At 45.4% G+C, this 25,480-nt stretch overlaps 1 protein-coding gene across 2 annotated transcripts in view; it reads left to right on the top strand.

The window, feature by feature from the left end:
- The window catches only part of LOC143294853 (apolipoprotein B-100-like), a 143,440-nt gene that overhangs the window by 101,837 nt on the left and 16,123 nt on the right, over positions 1-25,480 (top strand). For both annotated transcript variants that reach the window (XM_076606358.1, XM_076606359.1), the window contains exons 24-28: positions 4,840-5,028; positions 5,932-6,048; positions 6,338-6,540; positions 7,487-7,618; positions 9,083-9,220. In XM_076606358.1, coding sequence (XP_076462473.1) covers positions 4,840-5,028; positions 5,932-6,048; positions 6,338-6,540; positions 7,487-7,618; positions 9,083-9,220 — 779 coding nt within the window. The remainder of the gene's footprint in view (positions 1-4,839; positions 5,029-5,931; positions 6,049-6,337; positions 6,541-7,486; positions 7,619-9,082; positions 9,221-25,480) is intronic.

Here is a 25,480-nt window from a genome sequence, read left to right as displayed (position 1 = left end):
TCTGCCAATACCAAATTTGGGATTAAATATCGTGGAAAAATCTTCACAGTCATAGGTTGTAAGTCTTCCTAATCCAGAAGCTGTATTTCCGGATCATGAACGGTTTATTTTGTTGAGGATCTGGATCCAGAAAATCACAGTTGATATTTGGGTTTGAAGACGGCAATACCTTGTTTTTCTTGTTTGCAATTAAAAGAAAAGAAACACAAATTCTGGACAAAAGACATACAGTGACACTAACTACACCATCGACGTGTTAACTGCACTTGAATACTTTAAAGTGGTTACTGAATCAGCTGGTGGAGTCTCCCGTCGGACCGACGGATGAGTGGGCAGGCAGGCTTATCTGTCGGTGTGTGTCCTCATATGGGAGAAGAGGCCGATTCTGGTTGTGCAGCACTTCCCACAGGTGTTGCAAGGGAAAACGTCTTTATGCCACTAGAGCACAGCATCCTCCAGCGAGAACGGTCAAGGGCATCAGTTTCCCAGGGAGTGATGTCTATGCCACAGGCTTTGAAGTTTGTCTTCAACGTGTCCTTGAAGTGCTTGCAGGATCTTCCAAGTTCGCAGTGGCCTTCCTTCAGCTGGCCATACAATAGTATCTTCTGGATCCTGCTGTCTGTCATGCGGACGTGTCCTGTCCAGCATAGCTGGCACTGGATCAGCAGGCTTTCGATGCTGGGCAGGCCGCTTCTCTCTAGGAACTGGAGGTTGGAGACCCTATCTTGCCACTTGATGCCAAGGATCTTTCGTAGGCATCTCTGGTGAAACTGCTTAAGTTGTTGAATGTGACGGCGATACGTCGTCCATGTTTCACAGCAGTACAACAAGTGGTCAGCACAACAGCTCTGTAGGTTTTGATTTCGGTGCTGAGCCTGATGCCTTTTTTGTTCCACAGCCTGTCGTTGAGTCTGCCAAAGGCGGAGCTGGCCTTGGCGATGCGCAGCGTCACTTCTGCATCAAGGGCTCCGTTGCTGCATAGGGTGCTGCCCAGGTAGCAAAGCTTGTCGACTGACTTGATCTCTGTGTCATCGACCTTGATTGCAGGTGGGGGGGAGGCACTGGCGTTCTGTGAGCTAGCTGGTTGGTACATGGACTCTGTCTTTCTGAGGTTGATGGTGAGTCCAAATCGCCTGCAGGAGGTTGAGAACCTGTCCATGATGAACTGCGTGTCCTCATGGGTGTGTGCAGCAAGCCCGCAGTCATCAGCGAAGAGGAACTCTCTCAACAGTGCCTCAAACACCCTGGACCTAGCGTGGAGTTGCCGCAAGTTGAAAAGTTTGCCATCTGTGCGAAACTGAATGTATATGCCCTGGTCACAGTCTTGGAAGGCGTCAATCAGCATGGCAGAGAAGAGAATGGAGAACAGTGTGGGTGCCAGGACGCAGCCCTGCTTCACTCCATTTACCACAGGGAACGGATCCGACATGTCAGTATTTTCCTGTACTCTCACCAGCATGCCATCGTGGAATGATGCAATCAGCTGGATTAGGCTCTCTGAGCAGCCGAACTTTAGAAGGATCTTCCACAGACCACAGCGGTTCACTGTGTCGAAGGCCTTCGTCAGGTCTACAAAGACCATGTGGAGCTCCTTGTTCTGCTCACGGCACTTCTCTTGCATCTGGCGTACGGCAAACACCATGTCACATGTTCCCCTGCCTGAGCGGAAGCTGCACTGTGTTTCAGGGATGACTGTGTTGGAGACATGGTCAGCCAGTCTGTTCAGTATGATGCGGGCAAAGATATTGCCAGCGATGTAGAGGAGAGAGATTCCACGGTGGTTATCGCAGGATGTTCTGTCTCCCATCCGTTTGTAAATGAGGACAATTGAAGCATCCTTGAAATCCTGGGGGACCTCCCCTCTCTCCCAGATAGATTGGAACAGGGCGGTCAGCTTGTCTGTCAGCACCTCGCCTCCATACTTGTAGATGTCGGCCTGGATTCCATCCGCTCCTGGTGCTTTTCCTGACGTTGTCAGCTTCAGGGCCTTCCGGGTCTTGGCCTTGATTGGAGGGGCAGCTAACGAGTCATTGACTGGTAGCTGTGGGAGGGCTGCAGTTACCTCGTCAGATACGGACGAGTCCCTGTTGAGGAGGGTGTTGAAGTGCTCTACCCAGCGGGCAAGGATGTCTTTCTTGTCTGTCAGGAGGGTGGTCTGGTCCAAGGCTCGGACAGGGGTTGATCCTGTGACTCTCGGCCCATACACAGCTCGGAGACCATCATGGAAGGTCTTCATGTCGTGAGCATCAGCAGCGGACTGAAGCTCTTCAGACTTTCTCTCCCACCAGGTGTTCATCATAACAGGCAGCCTCTTCTGTACGAGTTGTTTGGTTTGCAAGTACTGGTTCTTCTTCCTCTGGCAGTCTTTATCGGAAATGTGATCATGATGCCGTATATGCAGTGTGTTCAGGAGCTTGGAGATTCCAGAGTCGTTCTCGTCAAACCAGTCTTTGTGGCTCCTCTGTACAAAGCCGAGTGTGTCAGCTGCTGCTGTTTACACAGCATCTCTAAAGGTGCTCGATACCTCTTCTACATCAGTCGATACAGGAATTTCTTGGAGAGCTGCTTGGATTTACTTCTGCAGCACGTCCTTGGTGATAGGGAGGCAGTGGATGTTCAGCTTCTTAGGGGGTTTCTGCCTGGCTGGTTGGAGCTTGTGTGCAAGTCTGTTGTTCATCTCAAGAGGGTGTTGGTGATGGTCAGTCCATGCTGCGCGCAGAGCAAGAGCAAAAGCAGTCTGTTGGAGATGCACTTCCCAGTGCCATGCTGTCCCAGGACTTTTGGCCACAAGGAAAAGTCCACGCCGACGCGGGCATTGAAATCCCCAAGGATGATCAGCCTGTCCTTTCTGTCTACCGCTGAAATGGTGTGGCTGAGCTCCTTGTAGAAAGCTTCAGGGTTGGTCATCGTCGGGGCATAGCAGCTGATGAATGTGGAGAAGCGATCCTCGGACAGCTTCAGACGCAGGGTCATCAGCCTATCGTTTATCCCACGTGGAAGGCTGTCAAGTTGTCATGCAAGTTTGGTTTGTATAGCAAAGCCCACGCCTGATGTTCTTGGGGTGCCATCTGGCTTCCCAATGCAGTAGAAGGTGTACCCCCCTTCAGCTTCCTCCAGCTGGGTTTCACCGGCAAACCTGGTTTCGCTCAGGGCTGCTATCTCCACGTGGTAGCAATCAAGCATTCTAGCAATGAGCGCTGTGAGCCTTTCTGGTCTCTCGTCTCTGTCCAAAAGGGTGCGAACATTCCAGGCATCCAGAGTTAGGGCATGACTTTCTTCTGTTGTTTTTGACTGCTAGTGTTGGATGTCCAAGTAGGTGCGGTTTCCTGCTAGGTACTAGGTGAGGCAGGCTTTGTTTAGGGGTCCTTTTATCTCCCCTTCCCCATGTGGGGAGACCAGTGCTGTCCCTAAAAAGGGCTGCTGTGACGCTGTGGGAGGATACGGGCGCCGCATCTGCCCCAGTCTACGGCGGACGACCATCACCCCACAGCCGCCTGCGTGCAGAGTCGTGACTTGGAACTGCCAGCAGCATCCTCTGCCTGTCCCTGTTACCACTTCTCCATCGCCGCAGGGCTTGGGAAAGCTGGGTGTTGAAGGGCAAGCTCGTCGTTCCGACATTAGCCTGGTTGCCTGACCAGCACAGGTGACTTTTTTTTTTAGTGAAGAGGAGTTGTGCAGTCCCTTCCCCACTCTCTCGCCTACCGACGCTTACAGTCCCACAGGTGCAGATACTGCCACGTGTAGAACGGCCTTGGCAGGTGCAGGTTTTTTCTTCGAAGTTCCGTCTCCTAGGAGGACTCCCAGCCAAGGATAAGAGCTCCCCCTGCCCTTTGGTCATCCTCTTCCGCCTTCACAGCCGTTGGGAAAGGTTTCCTCCTCCGCCTAGTCCGTCGTTGGGAGACTTCACATGCGGCAGGTAGTACTGGGTTACATGGTACCAGTAGCAAGGGCTATGCCCCTGACCTGACTAAGGACTGAATCAACTAGAATGAACATAAAAGAGAAATTGAATGGAATGGGTTTAGTTTGTCGAACGCGGTCTTCCGCAGATCTGGAGAAAACAGCTACAAGTTGCGGTGTGCATGAGGCAATGGCAACATCTCCTTTGCCGCAGACTTTAAAGAATCGTTTAAGTAATTGAGATATGCCAAAATAACATGGTTTAAACGGCGTTACCACATCGAATACCGTAAATGATTTATCACGCGAAAAAAGCACACACCTTAAGTTTGATTAAATTGCTGAACTCCATTGGTAGGCGCACTTTAGTGCTGTAAGTCTACTTACTCTTGACCTGCACATGCTTGGTTCGAACCTGCTCGTATGCCCCTTTTTTCCCGAAGCTTTATAATATCAAGTACAAAACACATTTTAATGGTTTTTGAAAACTTTATTATATATTATCTTATTTTCACTTTATCTTTTTTAATAAAGTGTGTATCGCAAGTGAACCTTGAAGGCTTTGCCTCTCTTGTTTATTTCCTTCTTTTTAAAAAAAAAATTGTTGTTGTATTTTCGTTCTTTCTAACAGTCGTTGAATGCTTCTGCACATCACGTTGCCATGGCTGACAGTAACAGAGTGTTCAGATGTCATAAAACAGTTGATGCCGTTTTTTGTTGTTGTTCTTGTTTTTGTTTTTTTTGTGGGTTTTTTTGCTGATGAAGATGACGATAGTGACGATGATGACGTTAATGATGAAAGTGATTATGATGATGACAACAGCTGTTTGTATTGGATGATGATAACAACGCTGATGAAGATGAAGGTGACAAACATGACGATGACTACAAGAACAATGACAATGACGAAAATGCTAAAAGCGTTCATCATTTCAACAGGACCTCATCACGATGGATGCGGAGGTACGTAATGAGTCAGTAGGGCGTCACCAGAACCTGCACTATGTCATGCAGCTGGATCACAAGGACAAGTATGACGTCATGGTGGAGGGCAGCCTGAGGGGGCCCGTGTCCAACATGGCTTTTCAAACGGACATCGTCTACACCTCTAAGGCCATCAGAGCAGGGGTAAGTATTCGGTTGTCCAAGAATTCAGGAGTAATGGCAAGAGCGGTGATATTCGTGTTAGTGGTTGTTTCAGGAGCAGCGGTAATAGTAGGAATCCAGCACGACCATCCAAATGAATTATTGTGTCAATAGTAGAAGGACCAGGTGGAGAAGGAGCAGCAGCAACAGTGGTTGCTTCATTGTTGTCCGTCGATCCGACAAGGACTTCAGTGTGCCCAAAGTTGTGACTGCAGCCCGAAGCTCGAAGCACTAGTAGTAGTTCTGGAACCAAGAGTAGTAATGATAGCAGTAGTATTTTATTATGGTCTTCTACACCAGTAGCAACAGGGGATGTAGCGGTGGTAATGGTGGTGGCGATAGAAGAAGTAGTAGCAGCAATTACAACAGCAATAGTAGCAGCATCAAAAGTATAAGCAGCTTAGTTGCAGCAGCAGCATTAGTTGTCCCTGCAATATCATTAGCAGCAACAGCAGTAGAAATAGTAGCAGTAGTAGTAACAGCAACAGAAGTAGTAGCAACAGCAGCAGTTGTAGTAGTAGTAGCAGCAGTGTCAGCAGCATCAGTAGTAGAAGCAGCACCAGTGGTAATCGTAGTTGCAGCAACAGTAGTAGTAGTAGTAGTGGTGGTGGTTTTTGCAGCAAAGTAGTACCAAAAGCAGCTGTGATAACAGATGCAGCGGTAGCAGTAGCAGTAGCAACAGCATTAATAGCTGCAGCAGCAGTAGTAGTAATAGTAGTGGCAACAGCGTTAGCAAATTGTGTGCGCAACTGCCGCAGTAGTGGTGGCAATGGTAATGGTAGTAGCACCATAGGCCATTTAATTTTCCCTCCATTGAACATTAACTGCGTGCGATAGTATTGACATAGGAGATGAGGGCGACAAGATGACGTCATGGTGTTACAGAGGGAGCGACGGTCATTGCGCAGCATCGCCAACCGCCTGAAGAGATTGGAGGAGAGAGCGGAGGAGGCTGTGGAGACCATAGAGGAGATGGTGATCAGGCGGGGAGCGGAGCTCACTGTAAGTCTCTTTGCCCCTTTGCCTCCCTGCCTGTCTGGCTCTGTATGCATGTCGGTGGTGGTACTCATGTGAATTTGTCTGTCTGTGTGTCTGTCTGTGTGTCTGTCTGCCTGCCTGCCTGTAATAGAGCTCACTATCAGTCTTATGACATTTTGGATCTAGATTCTGCATATTGTCACCTTATTTTATAATATTTTATATTTTTGATGGCTTAAAAAGAACCCGCAGTATTTGGAACTGGAGAAGCCGCTTGGCCAGTGATGACCTCAGTGAACACATACAATGGCAGGAGGCGTTCCTCAAGTGGATGGCTGAAGAACCGGCATCCAAAAGCCAGAAGCAGGATGGGGTAAAAACGACTGGGGTCGCTGAGATCACTAGTGTGGCCACGCCAGTGGCTTCTGGAGCTACCGTGGGTCAGCTGAATGTGGGCTTTCTGGCCAGCATCTTCAGGCGGCGTTCGTGGAAGATGGACATTGATGCTAATCTGAAGTAAGAGGAAAATGTGTGTGTGTGCGTGTGTGTGTGTGTGTGTGTGTGTGTGTGTGGACTCAATAGATATATAAATCCAGGCCTTTATGTCATGGTTTTCCACGAGAAAGGGGACAAAGGATCAAAATTCGATATGTATATAATTATATCCCCGTTAAACATAAAGACTGAGTATGGTTGGGAGAGGGTGATAGAGATAGGGGCAACGGGGCGGGAAGGGGGGAATGGGAGAAATGGGTATTGCAAGTCTCAGTGAATACAAAGTAAGCCATTCATTCCTACAAAAGGTATGTCTATACCCGCACAGCGAACGACAGCTGTTTCGCTCTTTGAAGAGCTCTCCGCGCTGGCGAGCTGGCTGCTCCTGGCTTGCCGACTCTCTCTCTATATATATATCTATCTATCTATCTCTTTCAGGCACCTTGACTCACTTTGACTCGATTGGATTCGGTATTTCTGATTTAAACATGCACAGATACGACTATAAAACCATATGTCATTTCTGAGTTATTGTGCACTTTGCGCGAGGAACCCAGAAAAGACTTTGTTTTGAAATGTCCCGTTCTGACAGACCTTCCAATCCAGGTTATTCCCCAAAATATTATGTACATCAATGTTTATTTCGACTCTGTTCATTGATTATATCGAATGATGAAGACGCTATACGCAGTTTTGCTTTAGTATCTTTATTGAGCATTTCAACTGAATGAGACATTTTTTACCCAATTGGGGTGGCTGTTTGCTATTGAAGAAGCTGTGCTGTTTTTATCAGTTACAAAGATACATCTAAATTATGTTAATGGCCCCTGTTCACATGGGGCTTTAGCCTTAATTGAAAAAGTCATTGACTCTTTAAGTCTAGAGTCCCATTCTCTTTCTGTATAATTTTGCTCTGCCGTGTTTGACAGCTACACTTCAGTGTCGTTGACAGAGCTGTGTTTCATAGGTACAAGCCCAGGAAAGAGTTAGGCAGTGCCAGACCTGTGGGCTACGACCTGCAGTGGGATCTGCACGTCCACTTGCCTCACCTCAACAATGACCTGCTCTTCTTTAACGGCACTTTGAACCGCCTGCCAAGGTCACCTCTCTTTTTGAGTTTTTAACAGTATTTCATTTATTTATTTGCTAGTTTGTTTGTTTATTCATGTATTTATGTATTCACTCATTTATTCACATGTTTATTGATCCATAATGCATGTTGTCGAACCAGCTGCACATAGCCATGTCAGGGCTTGACAGTATTTATTTTGTTTTATCAAAAAAAAAAAAAAAAAAAAAAGCATCTATTACTTATTTATTCATTATTCATTGAAGTAAGAATTAAATACAAAGTTGCGCGTCTATGCTAATCTGCGTTCCACTCCGCAGGACCTACATATCTTTCTGACCTTATTAGTGTTTACAATCCCTCAAGAAATCTCTGCTCTTCCTCTGCCTGTTACCTTTCGAAACTTCCTCCTGTCAATAAAAGAACCTTTGGTGAACGTTCTTTCTTCTTTGCTGCTCCTCATATTTGGAAAAACCTACCTCATTCGATTCTATCTGCGTTTTGCTCATCACTAAAAACATCTTTTTAAAACCCATCTATAACCACTATCAGCTTCCTTTTTCTCCAACTCCATCCATGTCAACTCACTTTGGATGCATGAAGAGTGGGAGAGAGAGAGTGGGGGGAGGGAGGGGTTTTGAGAAAGAGTGGTCTTGAATAATTTATGTAATTTGTAATATTTTCTTTCATGTAAAGTGCCCTGAGCTCTTAGAGAGAAACGGCGCTATACAAATGTACATTATTATTATTATTATTATCTTGTTGTTGTTGTCACTTTTGGTTACAGTTCAACCGACTGGATATGACCCCATCTAAATCATATCGCAGTACACACATAAGCATACAATAGGCAGACACTAAAAATTGATTTTGTAAGTTGTCTCTTTATGACACAGGTTTATAGCAGCCAACATGCACATTGTATCACAGAAAAACAGGCGAACAGTATCATCATGTGGGCCTGTAGATTTAAACAAAGCAGACCACTATTTTCAAGATGAACGTCGTTTTGATGGTAGGCCAAGTGATAATGGCAGTAGTACTGGAGATGTTAATGGCACGGAAGGGATGTTGATGATAATTATGGGAAAATGTTATTTTGGTATTTGTATTGTTAACATTCTCGTCACAGTGGATCCTTCGGGTCACATCACTGAATTTCTCATGCTGTTTTTAAGATTCCTCGGTAACATAGGAAAGTTCATGCCGTCTCAACGACAGGTTGTCAATTTTTCATTGTGTTCATCCCCATTGTAAGATGTAGTCCTTATACTTCAAAATGTTCAAGAGTATGAAAAAAGATGCCACGATCTTCAGTTCAGATGAAAACCCTCTCTCTCTTGTCTCGCTCGCTCTCTTTCTTGTTATTTCACTGGGATTAGTTGTTTTTTTTTCATTCTCATTGTTACTTTTTGTTGTTGTTTTCACTGTTTGAATTTAAATAGAAAAGGACGTGGTTCAAGTATCTTATTTTCACCCGTGTGGCGCTTGCAGGTACAGCTGCGGCATGGACTGGCGATTTCACAGTGACGTTCTGAATTTCACATTGGCATATTTCCTGCAGCAGCGAATTGCCTATCCTGCTGTCTACCATTGGCACCACTGGAAGCTGGTGGAGTTTACCAAACACAGGTATGTCAATTTTTCTGTTGTTTGTTGTTGCTTTTGGTCTGCGTGTCACTGCACGTCTGTCTGTGTCTCAGTGTCTGACTTCTCTGTCGCTCTTTCTCTCTCTCTCTCTCTGTGCGTGTGTGTGTGTGAGAGAGAGAGAGAGACAGAGAGAGTCCAAAGTATGTAAGCGTGTTTTTCTGTATAATCGGACACGCTTCTAGTCCTACACTTGCTTCCTATAAACTTAGCCACATTCTCGCTGCACAGTCAAACGCCACTTCACAAACCCAGTGGCGGGGGACTCTCAATGATCGTTATACAGGAATCAACAGTCCCTTCTCGCACACGTCCGTAGGCAAGTGCCTCCCAGTTTGGATGCTTAGCTTACTGTCAATGCGGGTCCGTTTTCTGCTCTGCCGTCTTCTTTTAGCAGAGGCTTTTTCACCGTCCGCTCTTGTGGCAGTCAGCACTTGCCATACTGGTGTGTTCGTCTCGACACTCGAGGACCGTTACACCAAATCAGCTGTCTGCTCTTCTCCGGATTGGATCATTTGTATTCCTGGAAAATGCTTCCGGTTCACAGTCGACGTAAACTCCGCCCGTGTTTCACGACACTCCCCCCGAGTAAAACACAAAGTAGTTTCTCTAGTTTTCATACTCATAAGCCACCACTGTGGAGAGCACTTGTTCACTTGGGTAGTCAGGTATGGGGCATCTGACCCCAGGAGGATCCGGTCCAGGCTATGACCCCTTGGGCTAGATCAGAACAACTCCCTCAGGCTACCAAAGGATTCATTCATGCAAGGCTTACGAATCTAGCAACAGTGTTTTGGATGGAATCCAGCAGCGACCACAGTATCCTTGGGGAAAGTTGCCAGATAATACTGTGAAGGATGGATGTATGGGTCTCAGGAGGAGGCACAGGTACCCACAAGCTGGATTTCTTTACTTGGGCCCACTGACATGCCGTCGAACACTGCTTGTAGATCAACATTCCTCAGCAACTGCATTTGCTTGGAGGTTTGGTCCAGGTGGGAATGCGAGTCAAAGGCACGGGGCCTATTCCATCGCACATCCCGCCACCTCACCTCCACTGGAACAGGGTATGCTTGCCGATAATACACTTGATATTCTGGCTCCAACCAAGCCACCAAGAGCAACACTGTTCTCCAGTGAGTCAAAACCGCCACTGAGTTCACTGGGAAAAGACAAAAATTCCCTGGGCACCAGCTGCCCTGGATATATACAGAAGGTTTCCATAGCCTCTTGATGGCGGTCTGACATTAAAGTGTTATCACTGTCAGCGGGGAGATGCACCATCTGCGAAAACTCCACCAGTTCTTTCAAGATACCTGGGTATCCCAGCAGCCAAGTGGTAGCATGTTGCAGAGCCCATTTCCTCACTCCCAGCACCATCTCTGATGTAGGGGGCAGCACTGGTACCCCAAGCAACATGCCCAGGGTCACCAGCAAATCTTCCCTGGAGAAGATGGAGGGCATTGCTGGAAGCTGTTTCCAGCAAGGTCTCCACAGGCTGACAGTGGTTCGTTTCCACCGGTCCCATGCTGTATGTTGTTGGGCCCACCTGTTGCAGGTATTACCGCTTATCCAACACCACCTGTGACGTGGGGGGCTGCTTCATATCAATGATTCCTGGCACATGGGACTGAAGGGCATGTACCTTCTGGTTCCAGACATCTTCAGTGCACCTTGGGACTCTACATTTTTCATGGATGGAGGCTGAAACTGGGGTGGCACTGTGAAGCTGAACAGTGGTGGAATTAACCATCCTTTTGGTCTGTCCTACAATCCCACTCCTAGACTACCTTGAGTAGGATACCCGTTCTGCCTCCTCAAGCACTTGTTTCTGTGAGCTGGAATTACACTGTTATATCAACGTTTGCTAACCCAGGGCGAAACCACACGCAAGTTGACCGTTGTAGTTATGCAACGCTTAGCGGACCCATCATGACTGAGGGGCTGTGTAGGCAGTATTTGAAATTGTGTAGTGGAGCTGAAACTACCAGGTGTTAAGATCACACTGGTCAGTGTTACAGACAGTCTACAAGCTTCAGAACAAAGATAAGTGATTTTTCTGTGAATTTGATTAATAATTTGTCATCGCGTTATTGTTTAATGTTTGAATTATTAGTAAATTATTGAAAGGGCTCAAAGATAGATTGTCCGTCGAATGCACGGAAAAATTGCTTATCTTTGTTGTGGACAGAGTGATTTTTCTGTGTGATTGACTGATAATTTGTCATCGCGTTATTGTTTAATTATTGAATTATTAGTGAATGACAGAGAGGGCCCAGAAACAGTATAGCACCGGGCGAAACCACGCGCAAGTTGACCGTTGTAGTTATGCAACGCTTAGCGGACCCATCATGACTGAGGGCTGTGTAGGCAGTATTTGAAATTGTGTAGTGGAGCTGAAACTACCAGGTGTTAAGATCACACTGGTCAGTGTTACAGACAGTCTACAAGCTTCAGAACAAAGATAAGTGATTTTTCTGTGAATTTGATTAATAATTTGTCATCACGTTATTGTTTAATGTTTGAATTATTAGTAAATTATTGAGCACGGGTGTTCAGTGCTGGCACTTTAGTTGGCCCTGCGAAAGTTCGTGAACCCAGGAAGTAGGGCATGGATATAAATAAACGTGGCTGACAAACAGGCCGCGCCAGCAGCACTCGCTGTACGCTTGTTCGGCGGTAAATCTGCTTTGTTTCTTTCGCGCATCATCTCCTCGGATGGATCGGAAATAACGACTAAAGAAGTGGTTTTCTAAAAAGAACACAAAATAAGCTTTCCATTGACTCCAAACACAATATGTTTTCTTACATAGCGGTTGTTGCGGCAACGGCTGAAACATAAATGAAGAAAGAGAAGAGAAGGATAAGCAGAAACATGATCGCAAAAATCGTTAAGTTTAAATCCCTCTCTAAGAAAACAGGCGTTTAGCACAATAACATCGTAAATACACACATAACATATAGCATGCCTGCATGCAGATTAGCTTACCTTTTGAGTTGTGCGATTTTTCTTGGCAGCACAACAAACGTTTAAATGAACACACTGTAGCATGGTGAGAGTGAGCAGCAGGGGGATGGAGAGCGGGGTGAGTGTCTGTCGGCTTATGGCACTGCGGTGCCCTTCATTTCACGAGAAAGACGAAGATTTTTAAGGTTAAAAAAAAAAAAAAAATGAAATGATGATGTTGATAAAATAATGAAATTGTGTAAATCAAATCAAACTGCACTCCAATAATACAACCAGGAATGGCAATAATTCAACTTTCTGTAATCGCTGCAGGAAATGTGTGGATGCTGAGAAAAGGTGGGAAAAGTGGGGCGGGGGCCGCGGGGCTGAGTGAAACAAAGAAGGCAGTGTCCCGGTTTGGCACGCGGGGCCAGAAATACCGCGGCGAATGTGCCGGTCAGTACAGAGTGCGGTGGGAAAGTCTGGCATTAAAAAAATTTTGACCCAAGACGCTAGACGCTGCTCGGCCAACTAAAGAGCCGGATTTTGTGCTCGGCTGAGCAGCCGTGTGAGAGGGCTCAAAGATAGATTGTCCGTCGAATGCACGGGAAAAAAAAACATTACAGAAGGACCTGTATTTTTCTGCAAAATAAAATCTGCTACGCAACAATACCCAGATGCACCCTTCCACTGGCTGAGAGGAGACAACTTGACAAAAATCCCCAATCCCACGGCTTTCATACAGTACCAATGGGATGAATGGCTGTTGGGTTAAACAGTCACTAACTGTATGCAGTCTGGCCTTAGGGCGACACCAGGCTGACGGACTCCACACAGATGGACATCCATTTGCCCTTCCCTGATAAGAGGCTCTGTCAGGGCAACCGAATTTTTTCCCTCACCACATAGAACACCCTTCTATGGATACTAACAAAACCCTGTCTCGCGTGCACCTCGGGGATCAGCTGCATAGCACGAGACATAAATTCAGATCCCCAACACCCCAAAACAGGCGTGGCAAAAGAGGTGGGAAAAGATTGTGCTTTGGTAGCAGAATGACAAAAGCAGAGCGGCTGTCAAAGAAATTCTTTAGAATCGGCAGTTGGAATTGTTCCAGCGTGAGAATGAGAATCTCAACAATTGAGAAATTGGCATATGATTTTGACATTTTATGTCTCCAAGAGACCAGGACAAGTGCAGACAGACCAATACATTTTGAGAATTCCACAGTCTTTCAAAGGAATGAAGGAAGAGGAGTAGCAATCATACTGAGCAAAAACCTAAAAAAACAAAAGTTTCCAACATAAATCTAGAGAAATGGTGTAGCAACTCATGTGAACTAGTGGGGGGGCGTCTCGAAAAACCTGACGGAATTCACAAAAGCATTGTGCTCATCAATGCCTATGTTCACCCAGGAACCTGCACAACAAAAGAGGATTGGGCCTTTTTAGAGGAAATAGAGAACGAACTTGGAGAATCAGTCATTATCTGTGGAGACCTCAATGCAAGATCGAAGCTATGAGACCAGCGGAACACCAACCCACAAGGACTCGCACTTGAAGGAATGATAGGGGAAATTCTTCTTAGCCCATTAACAACCACATCCCCAACTCACCTTGGAACAAGACAAGGGGACAGTGACAGTGTGATCAACATCGCTCTAACATCTCCAAAATTCAGAGCAGAAATGAATGCAGAGACGCTTCCATACCAAGGCAGTGACCACCTCCCGGTAGTTTTCAGTCTACAGAAACTGTCAGATAAACCCTGTATGAAACTGCGTGATCCATTTCAGTATGAAACCAAAGAGACAACCGTCATCGAAAAATTAAGACGCAGAAGAAACAAAAGAACGGCACTGAACAGGATGCAAACTATTCAGCCCCCATGGTGGAATACCAACACAGAGAGAGCCTGGATAGAAAAACATGCGGCTGTCAAACTTTGGCAAAAAGAAAGAACAAAACCATCTCCAGACAAAGATATTGAAACAAAAATGAAAGAAAAAAACTAAACTGTTTGAAAACATTGCTCAAGAGGCCAAAAATGACAAGTGGAAACAGTTTTGCGAGGCACTCAGTTATGACTCAACATTGACAGAGTTCTGGCAATTTTATCGTCGCATGGAAGGGAAAACGTGCACAACAACAACCCCAGACATGGTACACACTGACGGAACCAAGCTTAAGACAAACGAAGAAAAAGGATCCGCCCTGCTCAAACGTTTCATACAACAGAGCGATCAAAGAAACTCAGATGAGAAAAAGAAATATGTTGAGGAGTTAAACCAAACTCTTACGCAGACTGGACCTGATGATGACTTGACAATAGATGATCTAAACGAAGCAATAGCTAAATGCAAGAAAGAATCAGCTCCTGGCCCAGACAAAGTTCACTACTCGGACATCAAGGAACTATCGGAAGAAGACAGAAGCAAACTTTTCAATCTATATCAAAACAGTTTCCACAATGGACATGTGCCGGAGGACTGGACACACAGCTTCTTAAAACCCACAACAAAACCAGGAAAGGACCATCATCAGGTAAGCAGATACCGGATCCTAACCATGCAAAACATTGCTGGAAAGCTCATGGAACGCATGATAGCCAGGAAACTTGCAAGGGATCTTGAACACAGGCACATTCTCCCTTCAAATCAAGGTGGTTACAGAACAGGCAAGTCCACATGGGAAAATGCAGCTGCTTTTGCATATGAGGTGTATGAAGGATTTCAAAGGAAAGAAGAAACACTAGCAGCAGCAATCGACCTTGAAGATGCCTACAATAAAGTCCAGTTTGCGCACCTCATGGAGCTGCTACTAAGGTATGGAGTAAGTTTGACACTGACAAGATGGATAGCAGCAGCGCTTCAGGAAAGAACCGTCGTCCTACGCCTTGGAGATTGGATGTCTGCACCTTCTAAACTATCCATGGGACTGCCACAAGGGTCTCCTTGTCTCTCCTGTCCTCTACAATGTCTACACGAAAGGCCTTGCAAACTTAAACAACAATGGAATAGCTCGGGTGCTTACTCTTGAGGATGATGGCCTGGTCTTCAAAACTTCGAAAGATGCTCAGGAAAGAACTAAAGCCGTCCAGAAACAACTAAACAATATTGCTCAATGGTGCAAAGACACAGGATCTTCCATCAATCCAGCAAAAGCCCAAACGTTGCTGTGCACCCTCAACAACAGAACCGCGAGCAAATCACCACCTTCTGTGTCATTCGATGGGATTCAAATCGAGAAAACTGAATGCCTACGCTACCTAGGAATACACTTCGACAGGATGCTGACCTTCAGAAAACATACGGAAAATACTGTTCTCAAATGCAAAAAGGGCCTTTCAGTCTTAATAGCAATGGCAACCAAAGGTATTGAACAACGCCACCTCTTCCTGCTATACCAATCACTCGTCCTCAGTGTGATCGACTACGAACTTGGGCAAACGACACCGTCTCAAAGCAACCTCCTAAAATTAGAAAGAGTTCAAAATGAAGCTATGAGGCTGATCCTTGGAACAACAAAAGACACGCCCACAGAAACCATGCGATACCTGCTTGACCTTCCTTCAGTGCAGGCCAGAAACAAGTTAGAACAGGTCAAGACCTACTTCAAAGCATTAGAAAACCCTCAAAACCCACTGCATGATGCAGTCAAAGAACCAAAAGGCAGCCGTCTTGGACGAGGAAGATCATGGATGGGGCAAGCAGAAGACACAATCCAGCTAGTATGCCGACTACAAGACCTGAAAGAAACAAAAGAATGGGAGAAAAACCCCGAAAACCTCAACCATCTGTTCAACACAGCCATTTCACCCACTCTAGGAAGACATTGTCGGGAATGGCCAGAGGGCAAAACTGATGCGGAAGTGAAGCTACTCATAGAAGTAAACAGTAAAGAAGAGGACATCATCAGATGGCTCAGTCACCAAAGACCAATCCGGTTGGGGATTCACTGCGAAACAAAATGGAAAAACAATTTGGGAAGAGAATGCTGCCTACAAAGTCACAACCTCCAGCCTAATGATGGAAGTTGAAGCTGCGACACATGCCTTCCAGTGGCTATCGTCCATCCATATGCCCGGAAACCAACATGCCATGATTCTAACCGACTCAATGAACCTCATACAGAAAATTGAAAACGGAATAAGAAGCCCAGAGTGGCATAAGGCGATGTGCAACTTTCAGATTAAAAAACTCACATGGTCATACTGGACATGCAGGTGTTAAGGGAAATGAGTGAGCTGACAGACTTGCTGGTAACACAACACCAACGAGCGGCCTACATCTAGGAAAATCGGAAATCCTCAGAAAAGTCAAAGGATATCAAAAAGAACAGGTACAAGGCCATCACACCATCGATCGCCTCAAAGAAATAAAAGCAGAGAGGGAGTGGCCGCAAGTCTAACATGAAAGGTAGAGCACGATGCTTTGCAAATCAAACAAATATCGGCATCATTTCCAAACCAACATTGTGCAAATTTCTTCAAAACGGAACAGTCTCTGTGGGCTTTTCCAAATACAGTAGACTGAGCAACACACTAGACGCCACGTTCTTGGCATCAGAGATCTTTTCCCATCCCTCTTGCGGCCAATCAGTGGCAGCCTCTGTGCGTGTGTGTGTTTGTGTGTATGTGTGGGTCTGTGCTTTTGAGTGCGTTTGTGCATGCGCGAGAGTGTAAGTGTACACAAGTGTCAGGAGAGTTCTGTGCACGTGCGTGCGTGTGTGTGTGTGTGTGTGTGTGTGAGGGGGAGGTGGGGTAAAGGGTGAGGTATGTGAGTGTATGCATGCCTACACTGTGGGAGCAACAGCATATTGGAACGTATATATATATATATATATCTTTGTATATATGTGTGTGGGGTTGGGGTGGGAGATATGTGTGTGTGCTTGTACAAGTAAGTGTTCATCTCTGTGAGTGTGTGTGTGTTTGTGTGTGTATGTGTGCCATGGAAGCTGCGATACGTAGCCTAGAAATGAGTGTGTGGAGGAGGGGGGTAGAGGAGGTGCAGGGTAATGTGTGTGGTGTGTGTGTGTGTGTGTCTTGGAGCTCATGTACGTTTATATGTATTGACTGTGCTTTCATATCTGTGAAACTGCATGTTTGGTGCATATCTGTTATGCATGTGTGGGTGTATGTGTGAATGTGTGTCTTCATGTTTTACATTTATTTGCTTATTTATCATCATTGTTGTCTTATTTATTTATTATTATTATTTTATTATTATTATTATTATTACTACTACTACTACCATTTTCTATATTATAACTTTTTATTTATTTATTTATGTGAACTTATCTATTATTTATTCACTTTTTTTTCTTTCTTTTTTTTCTCAAGGCCTGACTAAGCGCGTTGGGTTATGCTGCTGGTCAGGCATCTGCTTGGCAGATGTGGTGTAGCGTATATGGTTTTGTCGGAACGCAGTGACGCCTCCTTGAGCTACTGAAACTGAAACTGAATCACTTTGATCAGGCTGGATGTTGTTGTTGATTTGAGATATGAAATTTCTATCCACCTGGAAAAATAATCCACAACCACAAGATAGTCTTTTCCTTTGTGGTTACACAGATCTGTCCCTAACTTTTGCCATAGTCTCTGCGGTAGTGGTGTTGGTTGTAATGGCTCCTTCTTCTGAGTTGGCCTATTCTTCCTACACTGTGCACAGTTGTACACCACCTGTTTGAGTTCTTTGCTGAGACCTGGCCACCACACTGATGCTTGTTCGTTCTGCCTACACTTGCCTGTGCCTTGGTGAGACTCGTGTAGCTTTTGAAGGACATGTTTTCTCTGTGACTTAGGAACAACAATCCTGTTCTCAAACACAACTAAGCCATCCACCATGGACAACTGTCCTTGTGTTCGCTCATAGTCTTGAAGATGATATGGTACTGTCCGTGGCCATCCATTCAATATGTACCCTATCACGAGTTGCAGTTCTCTGTCATGTACTGTCTCTGCTCTCAGAATGTCTAGTCTCTGGCTGGTCACAGGCCACTGAGATTCTACACAGTCCACATGTGCTGTGACGGCTTCATCCATGCTCTTGTCTTCATCTGTGTGAGGCACTGGTAACCTTGAAAGTGAATCTGCAATCACTATCGACTTTCCTGGGACATGGACTACGACAGGGTTGAAACGCTGAAGTCTGATTAACAATCTCTGGCACCTCACTGGTGCTTTGTCCAAATCTTTGCTTGTCATAAGAGGAACTAAAGGTTTATGATCTGTTTGAAGTTCAAAACTGTCTCGGCCTACCAGATACTTCGAAAAAATTTCACATGCCCAAACAGATGCGAGGCATTCCTTCTCTATTTGAGCATATCTGCGTTCTGAAACTGTAAGGGTTCTTGAGGCGAAGGCAGTAGGGGCAAGTTTGCCTTCATCATTCCACTGCATGAGGGTTGCACCTAGACCATAACTACTGCTGTCGGCGCTGACTACGGTGCTCTTGTTGGGATTGTAGAAGCCTAAAGCAGTTGATTCTACTATGCACTTCTTCATCTCATCAAATGCCTTCTGTTGAGGAGGACCCCACATCCATTCGACATCTCCTTTCAGCAGATCTGTCACAGGCTTCAGTTTGGCTGCCATGCCTGACACAAACTTAGTCATGTAGTTGAACATTCCACACACAGATCTGAGTTCTTGGACTGACTTTGGTGCTGGCATGTCACGAATCACTCGGACTTTCTCTGGGTTTGGAGCTATCCAGTTGGCACTCACAATGTGTCCAAAGAATTTGACTTCACTCTTCTTCATGTGGCATTTTTCTCTATTCAGCTTCATGCCAGTCTTGAATTCTTTTAAAAACTTTTTCCAGTCTGGCATCATGCTTTTCTAGTTTTCCCGTAGACTATGGTGTGGTCATGATAGCGTCACATCCCTCAAGACCTTGTAGGACTTCCTTCATCTTCATCTGGAAGACTTCAGGTCCTAGAGTGATTCCCACAGGGACACGTTGGAAGCAATATCTCCCATATGGTGTGATAAAGGTTGTGAATGGCATGCTTTCTTCTGCTATTGGTATCTGATAGAAACCCGATGACGCATCAAGAGTGGAAAATACAGTAAATCCTGACAGTTTTGGCGCAATGTCGTCTAAATTTGGCAACATACACTGCACTGTTCAATTTCTTAAAGTCTATAGTCACCCTAATCTGTCCATTAGGTTTCACAACAGGAACCATAGGAGCGCACCAGTCTGTAGACTCCTTAACTTCTTTGATAACTTCTGCTTGCTCAAGTCTGTCCAGCTCTTGTTTGACCTTGTCTCTCAGTGGAAATGGAACACGGCGTGCTGTGGTGACGCAATGCGGTGTGCAGTTTTCTTTTATTTTAATAGTCACTGGTTCAGTTTTTAAAAGACCTGTTGTTCCGAAAACGTCACTTGACACAGTTTCTTCTAAACGCGTCATCAGTCCCATTTTCACTGCTGCTGTTCTGCTAAGTAGGTTACTCTTTGATGTTAGATTTGCCACGACAACTCGAAACTTGAAATGCTTTTCTTTGTAGACTGTCTTAGACCAAAATTCTCCTCTGCTCTGAACTTTTCCTCCAGGCGAAGGAAGTTTTGCTGTAGTTTTCTTTAACTTTGGCCTATGTTTCAGTTTTCTAAATGTCGCTTCATGCATCACAGTTTCTGTCCAAGGTTTTGAATTTTCTTTGATGACTGTCAAAGCGTCTGGCTCATAAACCTCATCTTCAAAAGTTTCTTCTCTTGAGTCTTCTTGAACTTCTCTCGCACCTTTAGATCTACACATCTTCTCAAAGTGATTTTTCTTGCCACACTTGCGACAGCTTTTGTTATAAGCAGGACATGCTTTTTCTTTGTGTTCACACTTAACCTTCGCCGCACAGAGTGGGTCTGTCAGACCCACAGCCGCATAAAAGTCCCCATATCTCCGGAACTATTAAAGCTACAGTTATGAAATTTCCTGACTTTTCCTGACTCGTAAGTCCCTTTCCGGTGACAAAATTTGGAATTGTTACATCATAAAAGAAAGGAGTAATTAATGATGTAATTTCATTATCCTGATTCATCCCAAGGTGGGCCTTTCAGATCCACATATGAGAAAGAGGAGCAAAGGCCAATACCCTTATTCGTCCAATGGTGGGCCTCTCAGACCCACATATGAAATAGAGAGGAGCTATCCTTCTTCCCTGTCATCTTTCTGTGCCATCTGTTCTTCTCTGCTATCCGTTCTTCCCTGTCATCTTCTGTGCCATCTGTTCTTCTCTGATATCCGTTCTTCCCTGTCATCTTCTGTGCCATCTGTTCTTCTCTGCTGTCCGTTCTTCTCTGTCATGTTCTGTGCCATCTGTTCTTCTCTGATATCCGTTCTTCCCTGTCATCTTCTGTGCCATCTGTTCTTCTCTGCTGTCCGTACTTCTCTGTCATGTTCTGTGCCATCTGTTCTTCTCTGCTGTCCGTTCTTCCCTGTCATCTTCTGTGCCATCTGTTCTTCTCTGATATCCGTTCTTCCCTGTCATCTTCTGTGCCATCTGTTCTTCTCTGCTATCCGTTCTTCTCTGTCATGTTCTGTGCCATCTGTTCTTCTCTGCTATCCGTTCTTCTCTGTCATCTTTCTGTGCCATCTGTTCTTCTCTGCTGTCCGTTCTTCCCTGTCATCTTCTGTGCCATCTGTTCTTCTCTGCTATCCGTTCTTCCCTGTCATCTTCTGTGCCATCTGTTCTTCTCTGCTATCCGTTCTTCTCTGTCATGTTCTGTGCCATCTGTTCTTCTCTACTATCCGTTCTTCTCTGTCATCTTTCTGTGCCATCTGTTCTTCTCTGCTGTCTGTTCTTCCTTGTCATCTTTCTGTGCCATCTGTTCTTCTCTGCTATCCGTTCTTCCTTGTCATCTTTCTGTGCCATCTGTTCTTCTCTGCTATCCACTCTTCCCTGTCATCTTTCTGTGCCATCTGTTCTTCTCTGTCATCTTTCTGTGCCATCTGTTCTTCTCTGCTATCCGTTCTTCCATGTCATCTTTCTGTGCCATCTGTTCTCTGCTATCCGTTCTTCCCTGTCATCTTCTGTGCCATCTGTTCTTCTCTGCTATCCGTTCTTCCCTGTCATCTTTCTGTGCCATCTGTTCTTCTCTGATATCCGTTCTTCCTTGTCATCTTTCTGTGCCATCTGTTCTTCTCTGCTATCCGTTCTTCCCTGTCATCTTTCTGTGCCATCTGTTCTTCTCTGATATCCGTTCTTCCCTGTCATCTTTCTGTGCCATCTGTTCTTCTCTGCTATCCGTTCTTCCTTGTCATCTTTCTGTGCCATCTGTTCTTCTCTGATATCCGTTCTTCCTTGTCATCTTTCTGTGCCATCTGTTCTTCTCTGCTGTCTGTTCTTCTCTGTCATCTTTCTGTGCCATCTGTTCTTCTCTGCTATCCGTTCTTCCTTGTCATCTTTCTGTGCCATCTGTTCTTCTCTGCTGTCTGTTCTTCTCTGTCATGTTCTGTGCCATCTGTTCTTCTCTGCTATCCGTTCTTCCATGTCATCTTTCTGTGCCATCTGTTCTCTGCTATCCGTTCTTCCCTGTCATCTTTCTGTGCCATCTGTTCTTCTCTGCTATCCGTTCTTCCTTGTCATCTTTCTGTGCCATCTGTTCTTCTCTGCTATCCGTTCTTCCCTGTCATCTTTCTGTGCCATCTGTTCTTCTCTGCTATCCGTTCTTCCTTGTCATCTTTCTGTGCCATCTGTTCTTCTCTGCTATCCGTTCTTCCTTGTCATCTTTCTGTGCCATCTGTTCTTCTCTGATATCCGTTCTTCCCTGTCATCTTCTGTGCCATCTGTTCTTCTCTGCTGTCTGTTCTTCCCTGTCATCTTCTGTGCCATCTGTTCTTCTCTGATATCCGTTCTTCCCTGTCATCTTCTGTGCCATCTGTTCTTCTCTGCTGTCCGTTCTTCTCTGTCATGTTCTGTGCCATCTGTTCTTCTCTGCTGTCTGTTCTTCCCTGTCATCTTCTGTGCCATCTGTTCTTCTCTGCTGTCTGTTCTTCCCTGTCATCTTCTGTGCCATCTGTTCTTCTCTGCTGTCCTCCTCTGCTGTCATTTCTTCTTGAGATTTTATACTCTGCTGCCAGTCGTTCTCTGTCAGTTTTATTATTTGCTTTCTATCCTTCTCTGCTTGGCAAATCAATATGGTCTTTGATAATGCCTTCCAGAAATACCTGGAATCAACCACTAAACGTGGGGGTTGCAACCCATTGGAGGTAGGGCGTCACTTGCAGAGGGCTATAATGAAGGCCCGGGGCAGGGAACATGCACGGCTGTGCCACTTCACCACCACCAGCGCCCACCCAAATACACATATAAACACATTTCCACCCCAAACACACACACAATCAATCATACATATCTTAGCTCCCACAACACACATGCAGAGCAATCTGTGCACTTGAGCTCGCATGATACGTACATCATATGTAAACATATAACAATAGATGCAAAAGTGTCATATATAAAAACCAATCCCCCAAAAGCGTTTTTGTTGGAAAAGGCTTTTTTTGAAAGGGGATCCAAATTTACTGTAAACGTGGCACCATCGCTTGCCTGCAGACAACCAGCTTCACAATGCATATTGTTAGGCCGCAAATAGTTTAGATTCAATTTCGATAAGTTGCTGCAGCCATTGCTAGCCATAGACACAATGGATATTCATAAACTAGTCCCCTATAACACACAGAGCGTAATAGAGCGCTAGATCTATGTGTCTTGCTATGCTGCCTCCTGAAACTCGGCAGCAGTTCATGCAACTAACTTCACAACACGAAAAGTATTTAAAAAACGGGCAGGATTTCTTAAATGTTTCAAAAGTGTACACAAATAAATAATAACAAGGATGCAACATGGGCGATCGAATTACTTACCCCAATACACCCAAAGCAGAGCGAAGTTCTCGCTCTGCTTCTTCCACCATGGATGCTTGTGATGCCATGCTTGTTTCAAAATGCACCGGTGACGGCTGAAATTCAGCCCTAGGCCCTATCGCTCGCTTGCCTGCTTTGCAACCCTGTGGGTTTGACAGGCCCACGCTGGGATTATTAAGGGTGTAGAGTACACATACACTCGAAGTCTCTTTGTTTAGATGTTTTTAGTATTTATTTCAACATAATGGAGTGTCATGCTGTCTGCCCGAATTACGACCGGCTGCTTCCGGTTCATCACGTGACCTCTAATTCTTAGTTAAAGGGAACTAACAATAATGGACATAATTCAATATGAGAACATTACATCCCTCCCAACATTGAATGAAAACTTTACATAATATATGATTTAAATTTAAATTGAATTGACTTAGAAAAAGAAAACAAGCTCCTGCTTAAACAAGCTCCTGCTTTAACAACATTGAAACTTTGATCAAGAGACTTTTATAAATGATAGGATTCAGTTATTTTAAACATGAAATGAATTATCACACTCAGCCCAAAAATAATATGAATCAACGTTTGAACTTGAAGTTAAAATTAAAGAAAGGTTTATCTTTGGAAACAGTCTCCGTAGCCATGTCAAAATGAAACGAAGCCTTCTTGGCATAGTCCAATAGATTCAGCATTGAGTCAAGTTCCATTGCTCATCAAACAAACCAACATAACCAAATACATGTACACTAATCTAGTGTTTACTGGTGCAAAGTATTATTTTGTTGAAGTGCATGATAATAACAGGAATCACCAGGTTCATTATTTTGTTTGCCTGTAATGCGTAATTATTATCAGCTTCTCCTCCACCTATTTGAATGAAAAGAGTGATCTAAATGATAAATTAAAAAAAAAAAAAAAATTTGCGCCTACTCTATAACTCCACAACTATACTGGAGTTATGGTCTAGGTAAACCGAGCCAGTAGGGCCTTTCTAGGGTTATACCTAGCTAACTATGCACCACAATGAAGAACACAGAATTTGATGACCAGGTAAATCCAATGTTATCAGCGGCCAGGTGTATATGGGTACTGCTGATGGTAGTGATGCTGGAGCGATAGTCCATGACGGTTACTGATCTAGCACATAGTCCTGCAAGTGTCCTGGTTTGCGGACATTTCTACTGCTCCTGCGGAGTTGGGGTTGGGGTTGGGGTTGTGACTGGGGTTTGGGTTTCGGCTGCTTTGGACTGGGGAGTGACTGGGGAATATGTTTGGAATTTGACTGGGGCATGGGGCTGGGATGTGGCACTAAATTCTCAGTCTGTATGGCCACGGGCGGGGAACTGGGAAGTCTGCGGGGTGGGGTTTTGATGCGACTGCCGTTGCTGGTGATGATGTCCTCTGCGACGGCTGCTCTTGCGGCGATGACGTTGTCGCTGGGGATGTCCTCATCCTCGGTGAGGGCCTCGTCCTCCTGCATCGCGGGCTGTGTCGTGTCAGGAAGCCTCCGGAACATCGCAGCGTTGCGGGTCACTGTAGAGCCATCGGGTTTGAGGGCAGTGACCATAGAGCCCTTGCTCGCTGTGACAACGAGCGGCTTAGGCCAGAAGGGAGTGGAGAACTTGTCCTGCTTGGCCTGACGAACCAGGACCTTATCTCCTGCGGAGATTCTGCTGGGCTTGGCGTGATGACGACGGTCAGCAGCAATCTTCATCCTTTTCTTGGCATCACCATCTCGCTGTCGTAGCTCTTTGTCGACTGGGCTGCTCGATGGTTCGTGCAGCTGTGGCATCTTGGTTCTCGGTTCTCGTCCGAACATCAGGTAGTACGGCGAGAAACAGGTAGTTGCGTGTGGTGTGCATCTGTACATGCGAAGAAACACATACATGTCCTGTTTCCAGTTCTTGTGTTGGATTTTGGCAGAACGAATTGACTTCAGAAGCGGTTTGTTGAACGTCTCTGCTTGCGAGTTTGATCTTGGCCACAAGGGTGTGATCTTGCGATGCTTGACGCCACACTGTGTCAGAAAGTTTTTCCATGTAGCGGATCGGAACTGTGGTCCATTGTCTGTTTTGATCACTTTTGGGAAACTGAACTCGGCAAAAATTTTGTCCACGACTGGAATGATGGAGTCAATGGTTGTCTTGCGAACGATTTCGACGACTGGATACCGGGAGTATTCGTCTTGGATTACCAGAAGGCTCTCGCCACTTGGTAATGGTCCGCAAAAGTCCATACTTAGATGCTGCCAGGGTCCTGGGGGGAGTTCAGACATGGCAAGTGGCTCCATGTTTCTCCTGTTGGTGTTTGCTTGGCATGGAATACATTCGCGAATGGCCTTCTCAGCTTTTGTAGTCATGTTTGGAAACCATACCTTTGAGCGTAGGAGCGCCTTGGTCTTGTTGATACCTTGGTGACCTTCATGAGCTA

This window comes from Babylonia areolata, chromosome 20 (genome assembly GCF_041734735.1).
Source record: "Babylonia areolata isolate BAREFJ2019XMU chromosome 20, ASM4173473v1, whole genome shotgun sequence".
Classification (NCBI taxonomy): domain Eukaryota; kingdom Metazoa; phylum Mollusca; class Gastropoda; order Neogastropoda; family Buccinidae; genus Babylonia; species Babylonia areolata.
The sequence above is the reverse complement of the archived record's forward strand: the minus strand, read 5'-3'. Positions and strand labels throughout refer to the sequence as shown.